The 15,079-nt window shown below is 42.1% G+C and overlaps 1 protein-coding gene across 1 annotated transcript; it reads left to right on the top strand.

The window, feature by feature from the left end:
• Nucleotides 1–1,357: 1,357 nt before the first annotated feature.
• LOC104488168 (chromosome unknown open reading frame, human C17orf85) lies at nt 1,358–14,255 on the top strand (the record flags this gene model as incomplete). The annotated part of the gene is made up of 12 exons (XM_010136172.1): nt 1,358–1,423; nt 2,677–2,782; nt 3,663–3,788; nt 6,081–6,209; nt 8,458–8,531; nt 9,440–9,548; nt 10,305–10,404; nt 10,721–10,827; nt 11,510–11,798; nt 12,566–12,723; nt 12,930–13,094; nt 13,611–14,255. Coding segments are annotated over 12 exons (1,665 nt in total), but the record flags the coding sequence as incomplete, so codon positions are not given.
• Nucleotides 14,256–15,079: the final 824 nt, after the last annotated feature.

Raw genomic sequence — 15,079 nt, 5'->3', positions numbered from 1 at the left:
CGGGAGGCGCATGAGAGGAAGCGTAGGGCGAGGGTGGCGGGGAGCGGAGCCGTGAGGGGACTTAGAGGTGTCTGAGGGGAGTTCGGGGGAAATTGCAAGAGGAAGCGGCCAGGACGTGGTTGGGAGCGAAGAGAATAAAGGAGGTGGTGGAAAAGAGTTGGGGTGCGGTGGAGGGCGGCAGAGGAAGGTTGTGGGTGGGAGAGTAAAAGGAGTGCAAAGGACACAGGGGATACCTGGAGCAGGGAGCGGGGCTGGGGGAGAGCTCAGCTGGAGGCACTGGGCATGTGGGCTCTGGTTGAGTTGTGAGCCTTCCCTTTCTGGGTTTTTCCCCCTCCCCCCTTTTTCGTTTTAGCAAATTATGCCTCTACAAGTTTTAGTAGGATTAGGTTTAATACCTCAAAATGGGTCAGAGTTCTTCCTAAATAGTCTTTTGCTCTCAAAACTTGTCTTGAAAATACTTCAGAAACTAGTCTGATTTACCAACATGCATGAGCTTCTACCAAAAATGTGGCCAAATAAGAGCCAGCACCCTGCTGTACTTCCTTGCACTCCATGAGTCAGCCTTAGGCAGTGGGCTCAACTTGAAATATAATGTTTATTTTGCTTTTCTTTTTAATAACTCTAAACATTTGGCAGCTTTAGTGAAACTTTGACGTTGCTACTAAGAAAAGCAGTTTAGATTGTGCATACTTTGGTATTTCTAAAACGAGATTGGCCTACTTTCTAGAACAAGTCCTTTAGCCAAAAATAATCATTACAGCTCAAGTGTAGAGAACCCGTTTATCCCTAGATAACCTAGTAGGTTTGTATCAAAACAGTGATGCTTTATCTTGCTGGTATTTGGAAGTTGGTTTGAAATATTGATAGGAATAAGGGTAAAAGTTACTCGTTTGTTTGTGGGTATGGCTCTATGTTCTGACTCTGTAGACTAGAAATTGCAAATTGACACTTCAGGAGTCAATTTTCGCAGTTCAATAGGTTCATATTTTACAAGGAGATTATATGCAAAACCCAGACTGCGGAAATTTCGGTTGGGAAAGGTGTTTGGTTACTTCCCCAGCATTGCTGAGAGAGGGTAAGTAAAAACCTTGGCAGCAGCAGACACAAACTAAAATTTGCCAAAGGAAGGAATCCTTAAAGGAAATTTGTTTCAATTCATATGCTTTGACCCTTGCTGACATCAGCGGGAGTTATTGCTGGTGTATCTGTCTGTCTAGGGATGTGGACTGGGGTCAGGGTCAAGGAAAAGAGGATGTCTTTTTCTTTTTCTAAGAAAAGCCACTTATTTTTCCCAGCATATTGAATATTTTGCTGTCAGTGTTCATTGAGAGTTCATCACCATTTTGCTTTGTTTCAGGACACCAGTAGGAGATATGAAAACAAAGCTGGAAGTTTCATTACTGGAATAGATGTAACCTCCAAGGTAATTTCTGTGCTGCGGTTCTTCAGCGTGTTCTAATTATTGCTACTGGAAAGGAGGAACCATGTAATCTATTTCTTCCCTGTTTCATTTATTTTTTCCCCAGCAGACACAGCACCTTAGCCTCGTGTTCAGATAGCGGGCATTTTTCAACAACTAGGGAATTTGCCTTTCGTTGGCCATGGCCTGCATCAGGCCCTGAAATCTTACAAACTGTCAGAATGAGCAATTTTAAGTTACAAAAATTTGTGAGCCAAAACAGGAGAATGTTTGTTTAAATTGATACTGCAAAACAAAGCCCTTTGAGACAAGTCAGCTGCAGGTTTTCCTCTTAGGTGAGTGACAGAAGGAAGGAAAATCGTTTCATTGTTGTGTATCTTCTGAGGGCATCTTATTGTTTAAGATATAGTTTGAAGAATGTGAATGGCTGTTAGTAAAGAATTTGAGGTTCCCCTAGTCAAGAAAAAGCTGTCCTCTTTTGTTATGTTCTCTAATGACGCAGCTCTGGAAAACTTTAAGAAATGTGGCCAAAGCTGTTTTTGCAATCTTCAAAAACTAGTAAAAAGCCCATGTTTACCTGGATATCGTTGATGGCAGTTTTTGCTTAATCACAGATGTGTTCCAAATCTGACTTTGGTTAGTAAAACCCCCAAATCTCCAGTGCTTACTAATAAGTTCTGTAGAATAAGGAGCTTCTCGGTTTCCAAAGTTGCATAAGATCTACGTAAGCTGTTGCTCGTGAGCTGCTTAAAAGCAGCTTGAATTGCTGGTCTGAGCAAGATCTCTGCAGCCAGCCTTAAATTCATTTTGAGAGGCAGGTTTACATTTTTGTATATATTTAAAAAACAGATGGGGAAAAATCTCTACAATCTTACAAGACGAATTTTCCATGTGGTGGAAGTGCTTGTTTTAAGAGCTTTTTTGTGAGCCCAGCCTCTGTGCATTTGTTAGGAAGGAAGAGAGAGCGTAACTCTTCCATCAGGGTGTCAGAGCGCTGTCCGCGATCCCTTGTCTTCCCTGTGTCCTGATTTCCATTGTGCTGCTGACCTACAGCAAAACCATTCCACGGCACAGAAATGTCGTAGTGAATTATTTCTACATTCTGAAGCTTACAGACCTCTTCAGAATGAACCAAATTATTAATACTGATTGTTGCTGTCTGGCAGATTTGATTACAAATAACTGCTCCTTCAATGCAGCTTGTTGGGAGCGCTGCTGTGATTCCTGTTTTGACTGCATGATTTTGCGTTTTGCAGGAAGCAATTGAGAAAAAGGAACAAAGAGCAAAACGCTTTCATTTTCGAGCCGAAGTGAATCTCGCCCAAAGGAATGTGGCACTGGATCGGGACATGATGAAGAAAGGTATGAGATAATCCAGCAGTCAAGAAGAAAAGATCCCTGTGTTTACTTCTTTACAGTTTCTTTACCTGATTTATCCTCTAATGTTTCCTGCGTCCCCAGAGGTTTTCCCAGATCATTGCCAAAAGAAATCACTTTGGGGTTTTTTTCACCTTTTTATTTTAATGTCATTATTTTTTAAACTACTTGACAGTCATCAGTTCACTCCTCATTTCACCAGCCCCAAACAGGAGATGACAGTTTTTGTGTACCTTATTTATTGGTTTGGCAGCAGCACCTGGTGCTGCATGTCCAAGATCCACCTTCTGAATCAGCACTGCTTTAAGAATCTTTAAATTCTTTGGAAAGACCAGACCTTGAGCAGTCTCTGCGTACAAGTGGAGGACTCTGTGTCCTGTGCACAGCGAGATCAGAATCTGTGCTGTATGCCCAGTGACGTTGGACCGATTGCACGTGTGCTCTTAGGTGGCGGGTTGGGCACCTTGGAATTTGAGCAGATCAGCCGGGAGGTGTGCGCACAGCAGATCAGCGCTTTTGGCACCCAGTTCTCGAGGCTTTTTTTCCAACTTGGCCCCACTGAGCCGTGGCCCATAACAGCTCTCTGTCGGATGATACAAGTGGCCTGCTCGCAGGCCGTGTTAGTATCCTGGCTCTTCGGTACTTAATGGTAGTACCTTGGCAGCATTTAGAAAGAAATTAAATGTTTTTAAGGCAGTTTGATTGCTATGCAGTACAAGCGTGGTGTTTTAGAATGGCGTACGTTGCTGTAATGAGCTTCCCTTTTGCTTATATTAAGCATTTGCTTTATAAACCCATGTGTTACTGATGTAAAAGCTTGCTCTATGGAAATAAGCATCAGTTTTGTTTCTCTTCCTCTTTGCAGCAATTCCTAAAGTGAGGCTGGACACAATTTACATTTGTGGGGTGGATGAGATGAGTACACAGGACATCTTTGCCTATTTCAAAGAGTATCCTCCTGCTCACATCGAGTGGCTGGATGATACATCGTGTAAGTAAATGGAGTCTTTTGTCTGTAATTCTTACTTTTCTTCTAATATCGTCCATAGCTGAACTTCAGATGTCTTAGTGGCTTTCAAACTCACTGATTTTTGTCTGTCCCAGTTTCCCTGTTGTTTGCCTTAGTCAGAAGAGATTTAGAAGGAAACAATTAATAGCATATGGTGAAAATCAAACCTGCTATCTGACTGAGTATGTGTTACAGAACAAGATAGTGTAGAATAGCTTGTGGGTCTCTGAAATGGGAAAAAAAAAACCAACCCAGATCTAAGGTTTTGTGCTGCTTAGCCAACCTGCGTGTGGGTGTCAGAAAAGGTGACAATCCGAGAGGTTTCTGAACTGTGTGTAGTTAGGTAGGTCAGTATGGTTTTGTGCGGGGAAGGAGCAGACTTGTTGCCATATTTGTTTAGTGAGTTCTCAAGGAGAAATTAGTGGGTGCTGGAAGGTAGCAGCTCAGTGTGATCTACATAGATTGGAAAAGGAATGCAGATTCCCCTTGCAAGGGCTGTTTTGGGGAGTAAGCAGACGGTGAGATTGCCAGAATCATAGGAAGTTGTTGACAGTCATGCTTTCTTCAGGGATAATAAAGACTGTACGAGAGCTGTTTGCTACAGTGGGGCGCTGGATCGTGGAGTTGGGAGGCTCTGAGGTTGTCCTGTGTCTAGAAACGCTCTGGCTGGAATCATAGCAAAAGAACTAGGAGCCAGGGCAGGATTTCCCGTTGGACTGGGATTGCTGGAAACTGGTTTATTTCCAAGCTAAGACCTGAGAATTAGTAGCATGGTTCCCCGGAATGACCCTGGTGGAATTACATTCCAATGCAAGACTGAAGATATGATATACTACAAAATACCGGTGACCTTGAAGTCACCGTGTGTTACAGCTTGCTGTACTGCCACGAGCTGACCGAAAATTTGAAGTGCAGTGAGCCCTGGGTGGACAATCACAGAAAAGAGCTGCGGGATGAGCCTGCGGTGATGCAAGGGCACAGCTTCCCCCTGTGTCTGAGGCTGCATTGCTAGGATTGTTTGGTTATCCTTTTTCTGTCCGTTATCCCTTTTCTTAAATGTTACACGAGGAAATTCAGCGTGGAACCAGAGGGAACTTGCAGTGCAGAAATGCAGGCTTCAGAGCCATAGCCCAGCTTCACCCAGTTACAGTTAAAACACATCTTTTTTTAGTGATTAATTTTCATGCGTGTCGGAGTTAGCGTGTCAATGACACTTGGTGAAATGTCAAGAAAAAGAATTGTCTTTTCAGCATAGATTTGTGTTGCAGCATGGCAAAAATGTTCATGTTCCCAACTGAATTACATCTCATGGTGTCTTAGTGCAGAGGTGAATCGTGTTCTGTGTTCAAACTGATGAACATATATCAATAAAGGCTTTGAAAATTTGGGCATCAAAGAGTGGGTGGATATGCATAAATTAAAAGCTATTGGGCAGTCACTGTGGTTAGTATCAGGGTGTTCTTCACCTGGTAAATCTAGTCTGTTCAAGTCAATGAAGAGAGAATCTTTTATTTAGGGACACTGTATAGTTTTCTTGATACCCGAATACGCTTTGCCGAACGGCAGAGCAGGAAATGACATTTGTTGTTGTATTTGCACTGATTGCAGCCATGCAGAAAGCTTTTCTCCAAAACCTGTTTCTGAGCAGTTTTAGCTCTTTCAATTTTGACCTCTGCAAAATGCTTTTAATTGGCCTAATAAGTTACATTTTAGTACCGTCTGCTGATCCTTAAGGCATAGACTGAATCCTATTGTTAACCTGTGTACACGATAATCTGTGCGAAGTGTGTGAGTCTATTTTCCTGCCTTTTTGGAAAAGATTAACAGAATTTCACTGTAAAGTCCAAGGTTCTGTTAAATTGCCAAGGGGAAAAAAAAAAATCAAGGGTTCTTTCTTCTCCCCGCTCCTTGCCCCCTTAATTGCATTTGTGTGCTCACACACTCGTGGAACACCCTGCCCCGATTCAGTACCCTGCTCAGCTGTGCTCAGGGAGCACTCTGTGATGTATATGGGTGTGAATTTCAGGGATTTTGGTTCTGATTGTTGTGTGTGGTTTTTGTAATGTGATGAGAGTCCTGTGTCCTCCAGCTTACAGAGCATGTTAAAGACTGTGGCTTCCCCTGCAAGAGGCTCATCCGATTACTTTTTGGTCGTGTCACTATATAAGAGCGTTTCTGAACTTTTGTTAGTATTTTCCCTCCAGTAAGGCAGTGTCTGACTGTTTGATCATGCAAACTGTGTTTTGTTTTTGTGTGTGTTTATATGTGTCATAGGTAATGTGGTCTGGCTTGATGAAGTAACAGCAACACGGGCTCTAATAAACATGAGTTCCTTGCCTGATCAGGAGAAAACAAAAAGCAGAGAGAACAATGAAGAGAAGACAGCTGAAAAAACCAAGAAAGGTAGATTGAGATATGCATATATATAGTCATCACCTGGTTAAATCAATGAAGCTTTGAACTTGTGCTTGGGTACTGCATAATCTAAATTACTGAAGGAGCTTCTATCATATAGTTTCAGGTAAATGTATTCTGCCACTTTAAAAAAGGCTTTCATCTTGGAAACCTTTTGAAGAAGCTGCTTCTTAAAAGGTGGGTTGGAGCTAGACCAAAAGCAGTAATTCAGTCGATACTGAGTCGAAACTGCGTTAGATGCAGGGTCGAATCCAGATAGGATGTGTACGATGGGATGTGATGCACACATCTAAGTCTGTGGCGTGCACACAAAGGCAGTGAAAGGATGGATTCTAAGCATGGAAAAAACAGGAGTGAGAAAATGTCCCATGTTTGAAATACCACAGTTGATTCCTTCCTTGATACACCACCATCCTTCAAGTGTATCGTTCACACTGACGTGACATGGTATCGCTTCACCACTCTGTATTATCTCTAAATTTCAACATTATGCTCTGAAGAAAGCAGCACGCTGAAAGGTCAGTTATGAAAAAGCAAAGCAGTGAAAGTACATCTTAATGTTGTGATAAATCTGGTACCCGTATGCCTTAATTGTAAATTTATTTTTACGGGTGTAAATTAAAAATCAGGCTTTTGCTACCTTTGGACTGTTTCGCTGTGAGGCTGGAGCCATAAATTGCAGTGGTTCCAAGTACTGTACCACACAGTACAGAGCAAAGAGAGACGTTGTGTTCGTTAACTCTCCCATAGATTTTGCTTAGCCATGCTATGTGAACACGATGCAGAAAGCCAGCCCTGCTCTCGGTTGTTTGCAGTGCTACCAAAGCCCTTCTGGGCAGTTTGGGGTTTAGACCTTTGTCAAAGCTGTGGATCCTTCGAGCTCATCCCCTTTTCATGTTGCTTTCCTCCACAATGCAATGGCTCCTCAGCCATCTGTGTGACTTTAATTTGGGGCAGATGTTGATAAGGCTTCAAGTAAGGCTTGTTATGAAGTTTTTGGAGATCAGTGTCTTGTTTAAACGGAGCATAAATGCATGTGTTTAATCGTGTTGGCTACAATATATGTCGCCATTACACCGCATCTCCAGATAAAAACTGTTGTCTAAATTACTCCTGTTCATCTGGAAAAGTGGAGCATTACATAAAGTACAAACCAGTTATGTTGTAAGGTGTGAGATGCATACAGATGCCCTGGCGTCATCTGGCTGAGCTGCATTCCTTTTCTAGATAGGGATTTAGGGAAGGAACAGACGGGTCTTTACTGTGAGAAGCATGAGAAGCTGATCAGTTGGGGCAAGCCAAAGTGCTTCAGTGCTGTCCCTGATGGAACTTAGTTGTTCAGTTTGAATTTGGCTCATTGTTTACCTAAATTCTTTCCTTGGTTTCAGTTTGGTTAATTGTGCATTACTCTTTTCTTTGAACTTGGGTATATTCAGGATCTGTGGAACAGCTACTGCTGGCTCTTCTTAAGTTTTCCGGTCTATTGTTAGATGAGGTTAAGTTAAGGAATGCTGAAATAGGAAAGGTGGGTTTTTTAGTCTTATGCCTATGAAGTACTTTGTGATCTTTGCAGATGATTCTGGTGTGTGTTGATAGCTGTCCATATTCACTACTTTTTAAATTTTTTTTTTTTCCCCTGAGGACTGTTTGAAAAAAATATTCCAGTATTATTTTCCTTACTCTGAGCTAAAAAGAACCCTGAAAAATCTACGCAAGCAATTGTAGTCATTCTGGAAGCATGCTCTTCTGTTAGATACTTCACTTCAGAATTAAGTCACTAAGTTGTTTGGATTTTTTCTCTTGCTCTTTCTCAGAAACCTCTAAGCTTTTGAACAATAACCTGGTTTACGCTGTTAGTACTGGACACCTGAAGGTGCTTGCAGCGTTGTAAAGAGAGGCTGAAAGAAATAGGTTTTTATATGCTGTGACAGTCGTGGCCTTGCTGATCTCTGTCATACCCTGAGATGCAGCGCAATTTCATCTGCTTTCAAAGAATTCGTAATCCCTGTGTGCTGCTGCAGGCAGTGATCTGCGCAGGGGCTGTCTGGCTGATGTTATTTGGTGGTCACACATGCTTCAAATTTCTGTAGATGTTTGCTGATTATTCTCTAGGCGGCACAGAAGAAGGGGTAACACTTTCAGTTGGATTGCAGATAATGTAGGTAATAGTAATCAAATGTGACCGACACACTAAAATTGTTTGGTTTATTTTTCACCCAACTATTTTCCTTCTTAGAAAAACAGGAGGAAAGCTCTGATGATGAGACAGAAGAAGGCGAGGTCGAGGATGACAATCCGAGTGACGTTGAGGTCAGTACGGAAGGAAGGTGAAAACACTATGACGGACGCTTTGCTCTGACTGGTGCAGTCTTCATAACATCATAGTTATAACCATAAATATTTAAAACTCAGTTTAATTATCAAAGTAAATTAGACGGGGAAATGACAGGAAGTGCAGATACGCTGTTGGAGAGAGTAGCTACGCAGGAACGATGCGGGACAGTAGATTTGGAAGAGCTGTGGGGCATCCAGCACGTAAGAGCCAGACGGGCTGTTCTTTTCTGCTGAGAGGAGGCGATGAAAGCACAATACCAGAGGGCAGCGGCCTTTCAGCGGGGAAGGTAGAGCTTAAAGAGACAAATAGGGGTTAGGCTATCGGCGGGAATCAGTAGAGCGCTGCTGTTTTGTGAGGAGTTTAATCTTTGCTGGCTGAGTATATAATAGGTGTGATTAGTGTTTTCTTCGGAACAGCTCAACGAACACTCCTACGTCATGGGAGTCTGAATTTTAGTTTCTATAAAGCAGATAAAAATGGGGAAAAAAAGCCTTTTAACCATTGTGTGAGGGCACGAGAACCTGTTCGTAAAAAGCACTAAGATATGAAACAAGCAAAAAAATCAAATAGTTGTTTTTCAGTGTCCAACTTGTGCTGTTTGTTTTCTGCATTTCGGTCAGTAGTGTAGTGGTGTTTGAGAACAATTGGATGTAACAATCTGAGATAATGTTATAAAGGAAGAGAAGAAAATATTTTCAATCTTTAGGGCAAATTACTTTAAAAATTCACATTAGTTTGTCAAGAGAAAAAGCAGGATTTATTTAAACATAATTTGAAAAGTAACTTTCTTAATATTCAGTTGATTGCTTCTCCGTAAGCAATCCATTTTCGTTCAACAGTAATTTTATTTTTGAGTCCAAAATACCTTTTTTGCCCCCCAAAGTTGGATGCCCTCTCCCAGGTAGAAGAGGATTCTCTCCTGCGTAATGATCTTCGCCCTGCCAATAAACTGGCTAAAGGAAACAAGCTATTCATGAGATTTGCTACTAAAGGTAAATGAACAGCTTAACAAGCATAATGAATTAATTGCTTGTGGTAGTTTTATTTGTTGACTAATTAATGACTTGAAGTACCTAATATTTATTTGCAAAATTGTTAGGTTTTTTTCTCATCTTAGGATATTAAGATTTTGCAATAAATCCACATGTAATGTGTGAATTAAATCCAGTTCAAGTTGTATGAATATTACTGTACATAAAAATTTTATCTTGGGCTCAGAGCATTCTCCCCAGTACCATGGAACAGGTTTTATGATGCCTGCCTCCACAGGGATAAACGTCACATTTTATAAATACGAAAATCATTTGAGATGCTGATGAGGTATTACTGGAAATTATTGCTAAATACAATTGAGAGATTAAGCGATATTTAAAGTGAGTAAAATGAAAATCTCGATAATTTCTGGGCTGTGTGGGAAGTGACACATCCGTAAAGCTAAGAGAGGTCATGAGTAAGGTAAGTGCAGCCTCCAGCGGGCGCAGCGGGACGTAATGCTCTGCTCAGCTGATACGTAGACATTTGGTCTCCCTGGAATTCAGTTCCTGACACAAACAAAACTATGTGGTAGGAGAAGTTTCAGAGGTGCCAGCAAACCTGTATCCTTCGGGAAGGGGATTGAAGTAATGCTGATCAGTAAAGCACATTCAGTCTTACTTCCGCTCTCGAGTCTGACTGGATGGCTATTGGGTTTTGTGCTAGTGTTGCAAGATATTTTAAGAGTGAAATATTCCTTTAATTTGTTTTTTCAGATGACAAAAAAGAGCTGGGAGCTGCAAGGCGAAGCCAGTATTACATGAAATACGGCAATCCGAATTACGGGGGCATGAAGGGGATTCTTAGCAATTCCTGGTGAGTTTTGGGTAGAGGAACTTGGAACATGGCCAGAAATTGGACAAGACAAACTAAAACTGTTTCAGTTTGTGGATTTCCTCTCTATCCAGTCTATGTAGATGCTTCTAATAATGAGTAAATAATGTTTTTGCAAGGTGACTGTGAGTTTTCAAGGGGAGTATTTTCTCATGAAAATATTCAAAACATTCCAGCGGATGTCTGGTGTAAGGGTATGTCTGTTATTAAAGGAGTGATGATGGCATGTGCTTAATCCAGGTCTGAATGTGGCTCATTGGCCATGCCCAGGAATGTCATTCTTGTTATGGTGTTTCAGGAAACGAAGGTACCATTCACGCCGCATCCACCGGGATGTGATAAAGAAAAGGACACTTATTGGGGACGATGTTGGCTTGACGACTCCTTATAAACATCGTCACTCAGGTAATTGGTGCCAATATACCAACCCTGCAAGAGCACAGCTGGAGAATGGAGAACTGGAAAGGACCTTAAACAGCACCTCTTGTAGTCCCCTGGGGTGCCTGAAAGTGAAGTGTGCTTTTAAAAAATACATCAGTAATGGAAGCAATTAAGAGAATTAAGAGTTTGCAGGGATCAACTGAGGCAGAAGCACAGCGCTGCTCATTGGCTTTCCAGAACAGCTGCAGTTATGACATCCAGCCCTGCCAGATGATAGGAATTGGATGTGGTGCTGAGGGATGTGGTTTTGGGGCCCTGGCAATGCAGGGTGAATGGTTGGACTCGATGATCTTAAAGGTCTCTGCCAGCCAGATGATTCTGTGAGGTGCAAACTGCACCTACTAGGAGACAGTTGTACTTCATATACTCAGTCCAGCTTTACGCTCGAGCAGGCTTCTGAGGTCATGAACACCATGGACTTTTTTCTCCTGTGGCAATTCTCTTCCATTAAGGCTATTTTCTAATATAGATTCCCCTTAAATATGTTGCAAACTGTTCTCTCCCTTTAGCATTAGAGAACTACAAGAACTCACTCATAGTGGATCATTAACTACAGCAATTTCTTTTTTTTTTTTTTTCTGAGTTTTAAGGTACCTTATATGAATGGTAAAGTTCAGCTTATCAGAATCTATTTGTTTTGCTACAGGCTTAGTAAATGTTCCTGAGGAGCCTATTGAGGAGGAAGAGGAGGAGGAGGAGGAAGATCAGGATATGGATGAAGACGACAGAGTTGTGGTAGAGTACCGTGACGAACTGCAAGCTTTCAAACAGTCCCGAGACCGCAGCGCAGCAAGGCGATCGAGTGCCAGTGCCTCGGATTCTGATGAGATGGACTATGATCTTGAATTGAAAATGATATCAACCCCCTCTCCCAAAAAGAGCATGAAAATGACAATGTATGCAGATGAGGTGGAATCGCAGCTGAAGAACATTAGGTAAAAGTTCCTTATTCTTTCAAAGTATCAGTGAAAAGCTGTTCAAATCTTAATTAGTGACAGAGCTTGCAAAGCTTAAAGACAAACTGTTGAAGCTACTTTTTCAATTCTTAGATAATTTTGCAGTAGGTATTTGAAAAAGAAATACCAAATGCAGAAAACACAGGTACAGGCTTTTAATTACAATTAACAATTCTAAAATAGAACTTCCTTTGCAGATGTCTAACCCTGCTTATTGATAATAACGAAGCTCAAAGTGGAGCCAGTAGAACTTCTTGCATTTCATAGCTAGGCCAGGGAGAAATAACTCCTCTGTCTCTTTTCCCTCCACCCTGTCCTCTCTTCTCAGAAAGAATAATAACCCTTCAGTGTTGATGACAAAAAGGAACTGACGTTACTTATGGGCATATTAACCAAAACAGCAAGTATTGTGGGTTATTAAAATAACTTGAACAGACGTCTCTTCAGTAGCGTGACTGTACTTCATTACGCCAAATCTAACAATTTTGAGGTTGTTTATCTGCTCTGGATTTTGACACAGAGGCACAGCCTTAAGGAGACAAACTTGATCCCTGCCTTGAAATGGGTAATAGCAAGGTATTCATGTGTTCATCGCTAAACTGGGGATTCTGACTGCGCTCTTCTAAGGGATTCTGTTTCTCAGTAGAGAAATCCTGATACTACTATTTTCTATGATGTAATTTTAAGAATTATACTAGATTTCATTTCATTTAAGGGACGTTAAATCTTAACATTTTGGGTCTTAGGAATTCCATGCGAGCAGATAGCATAGCAACCAGTAACATCAAAAACCGGATTGGCAGTAAAGGATCGTCGGAGAAAGTTGCAGATGTCAGACTACTGTTAGAAGAAAAACGTCAGAATAGTACAGGGCCACGTCAGGCAAACAGCACTGTAAAATCAGGTAATTTTAAATTTATTGTGCAGAATTGTGGCTGGCTCATTAAAATGGGTATAAAAGTGGATTGCTCCACTGCAGCGAACAATAAATATGTAATATCTGTCTGGTTTCAAGCTGTACAAAATGTGACCAGGTTGGAAATGAGCTGGCAGAAATAGAGTAAATACAGCATGATTTTTGCCGGTTTTAATCGCTGAAAATATCCCTAGATGTGCGGCAAAGGCTGGGGAAAAGACCTCATTCTCCAGAAAGTAAACCTCCGAGCAGTACCTCTGCTCCTCGCCGAGAACCGCTATCAGATGTCCACAGCCGGCTCGGAATCCCCAAACAGGATGTGAAAGGCCTCTACTCTGATACCAGAGAGAAGAAATCAGGTTAGTTTTATGGAGAAAACGGAATACTGCGATTCCTTTGGGTTTTTTAAAGTACAGGGGAAATTTCAGCAGAAGATCCCAAAGGATGTTCAATTGAGTGAAAGTAAAGATGAAATGTTTGTTCAGAGCTTTGAAATCTAAATACACGTGGGTGGGTTGAGCTTAGTGCTTTTATGAGCAGTATTTTTAGCTAGGTGTGCTTCAAAGCAGAGGACTTTAAAAGTGGTCAGAAGAGGCTCTGAAACAAGTGCAGTGAACGCAGTGGCTCTTCAGAGCTGTGTGCAGCGTTCTCTGCAGTGGGGAGCAGCAAACAGGACTGCTCTGAGCCTCCTGTGTTTTCGTTTCAACTCCTCCTTCAAGGCACAGGAAGTTCTGTGGCAGACGATAGGGTGGGAGGAGTGCAAGGAGTTTAGAGGCGCAGTGGATTGCAGGCTGGGTTCCTCAGACTTCCTCCAGAATTCCTCTTAGTCCTGGTTTGTTTTGGTTTTTTAAACCATCTCTTTCTCATCTGATTAGGTAGTTTATGGACCCGATTAGGGTCTGCTCCGAAGACACAAGAAAAGACTTCAGATAAACCTGAAAACTCTGTGGCGTCTCCAGAGGAAGATGACTCGGAGCTCCAGCGGGTTTGGGGTGCTCTCATTAAGGAAAAAGAACAGTCGCGGCAAAAAAAGAGTCGCTTGGATAATTTACCATCTCTACAGATCGAAATCAGCCGAGAAAGCAGCTCTGGATCAGACACCGAATCATGATCGTACTTACGTTCTGATCCTCAAGACTGGGACTCTGCAGCGTGGCGAGATTTCCTTTGCCCAGAGGCTGGACACTGGCAAAGACTCTGCAGTGAAGGTTCCAGAAGCGTCTCTGTTCCTTTTATATAAAACCAGAGACGTGTTGACCACTTGAAACCTAAAACAATCGCGTTTGTCTGGAGTTTGTGGTTGGCCCTGTGTTGTGGTGGGGCATTGTCATACGTGTTTATTACAGCAAGCCCGTAGTTAATTCTAGCAAAACACTTTTCCCCAAGCTTTGAACTTAAGAGGCAGAAATGCTCTGTATTTTTAAGAAGACCTTTTTGTTCTTAATATTTTTAACATGGAGCCTTTTAACAAGTATTTTACACAGTTCATCCAAAGAACAGGGCATTTCATAGTCGACATCATTGCCTTGCCCTTCTGGCTCGGTTTACCAGCACCTTTCCTTCCCTCTTGAAGTAACAGCAGCAACGCTTCCTGCGCAGGCAGCCAGCAGGGATGGAGTGCGAAGGGCCTGTCGCGTCCCCTTCCTCCCAAGTACCGAATGTAAATCGAAACGTTTCAGTACAGTGGAGTCTCATATCGTAGCCAAGCAGCGTCGCTGCTCTCGAGGAATTCTGCTCGCTTCCTTTGGGATAGTATGTTCTGCTGTAGTAGGGACTGAGATGTTCCAGGCTGCAAAGATGGGTGTTTGAGAACTGTGTAAATTCCCAAGGGTTTGTTTTTTTCCTTTGTTACATTATGAGAGATTACATTTCTTCCATTCCCTCCGTGTTACGTTTTGAAGAAATCTGACAATTTAACAGTGTACTTTTTACACCTGTACTGTTGGAACTGCCCTGCTGGCCACGGTGAGAGCTGTAGCGATGTTTTCCTGTGTGCTGTTCCACTATCTGTTTGTAGAACTGAAGGAGAGAAGGAAACCTAGAGGATCCCTGTCACGTGTTGGTACTTCTGAATGTTCTCACTGTACAGGACGTGGATGTGGATGTGGGCATGGTTGACCCGTTACATTCAGCTTGTACCCACATCTCCTCTCTAGGTGGGAAAAGGGTTTTGTCAGTGTCCAACTGCAATTTTTTCTGGTTGCCTGTGGCATTTATTTTGATTGCCAATAATTCTGAATAAGGAATAACGCGAGCGCGTCACATCCTGGGAAATGGAACAGGTAGCAAAAATATTGTCTGAAAATTTGTTTGCATTGCCCCTGTTCCCTGGGTTCTGTCAGTC

Source organism: Buceros rhinoceros, unplaced genomic scaffold (genome assembly GCF_000710305.1).
Source record: "Buceros rhinoceros silvestris isolate BGI_N320 unplaced genomic scaffold, ASM71030v1 scaffold43985, whole genome shotgun sequence".
NCBI classification, from domain to species: domain Eukaryota; kingdom Metazoa; phylum Chordata; class Aves; order Bucerotiformes; family Bucerotidae; genus Buceros; species Buceros rhinoceros.
This window is presented reverse-complemented; position numbering and strand designations above follow the sequence as displayed.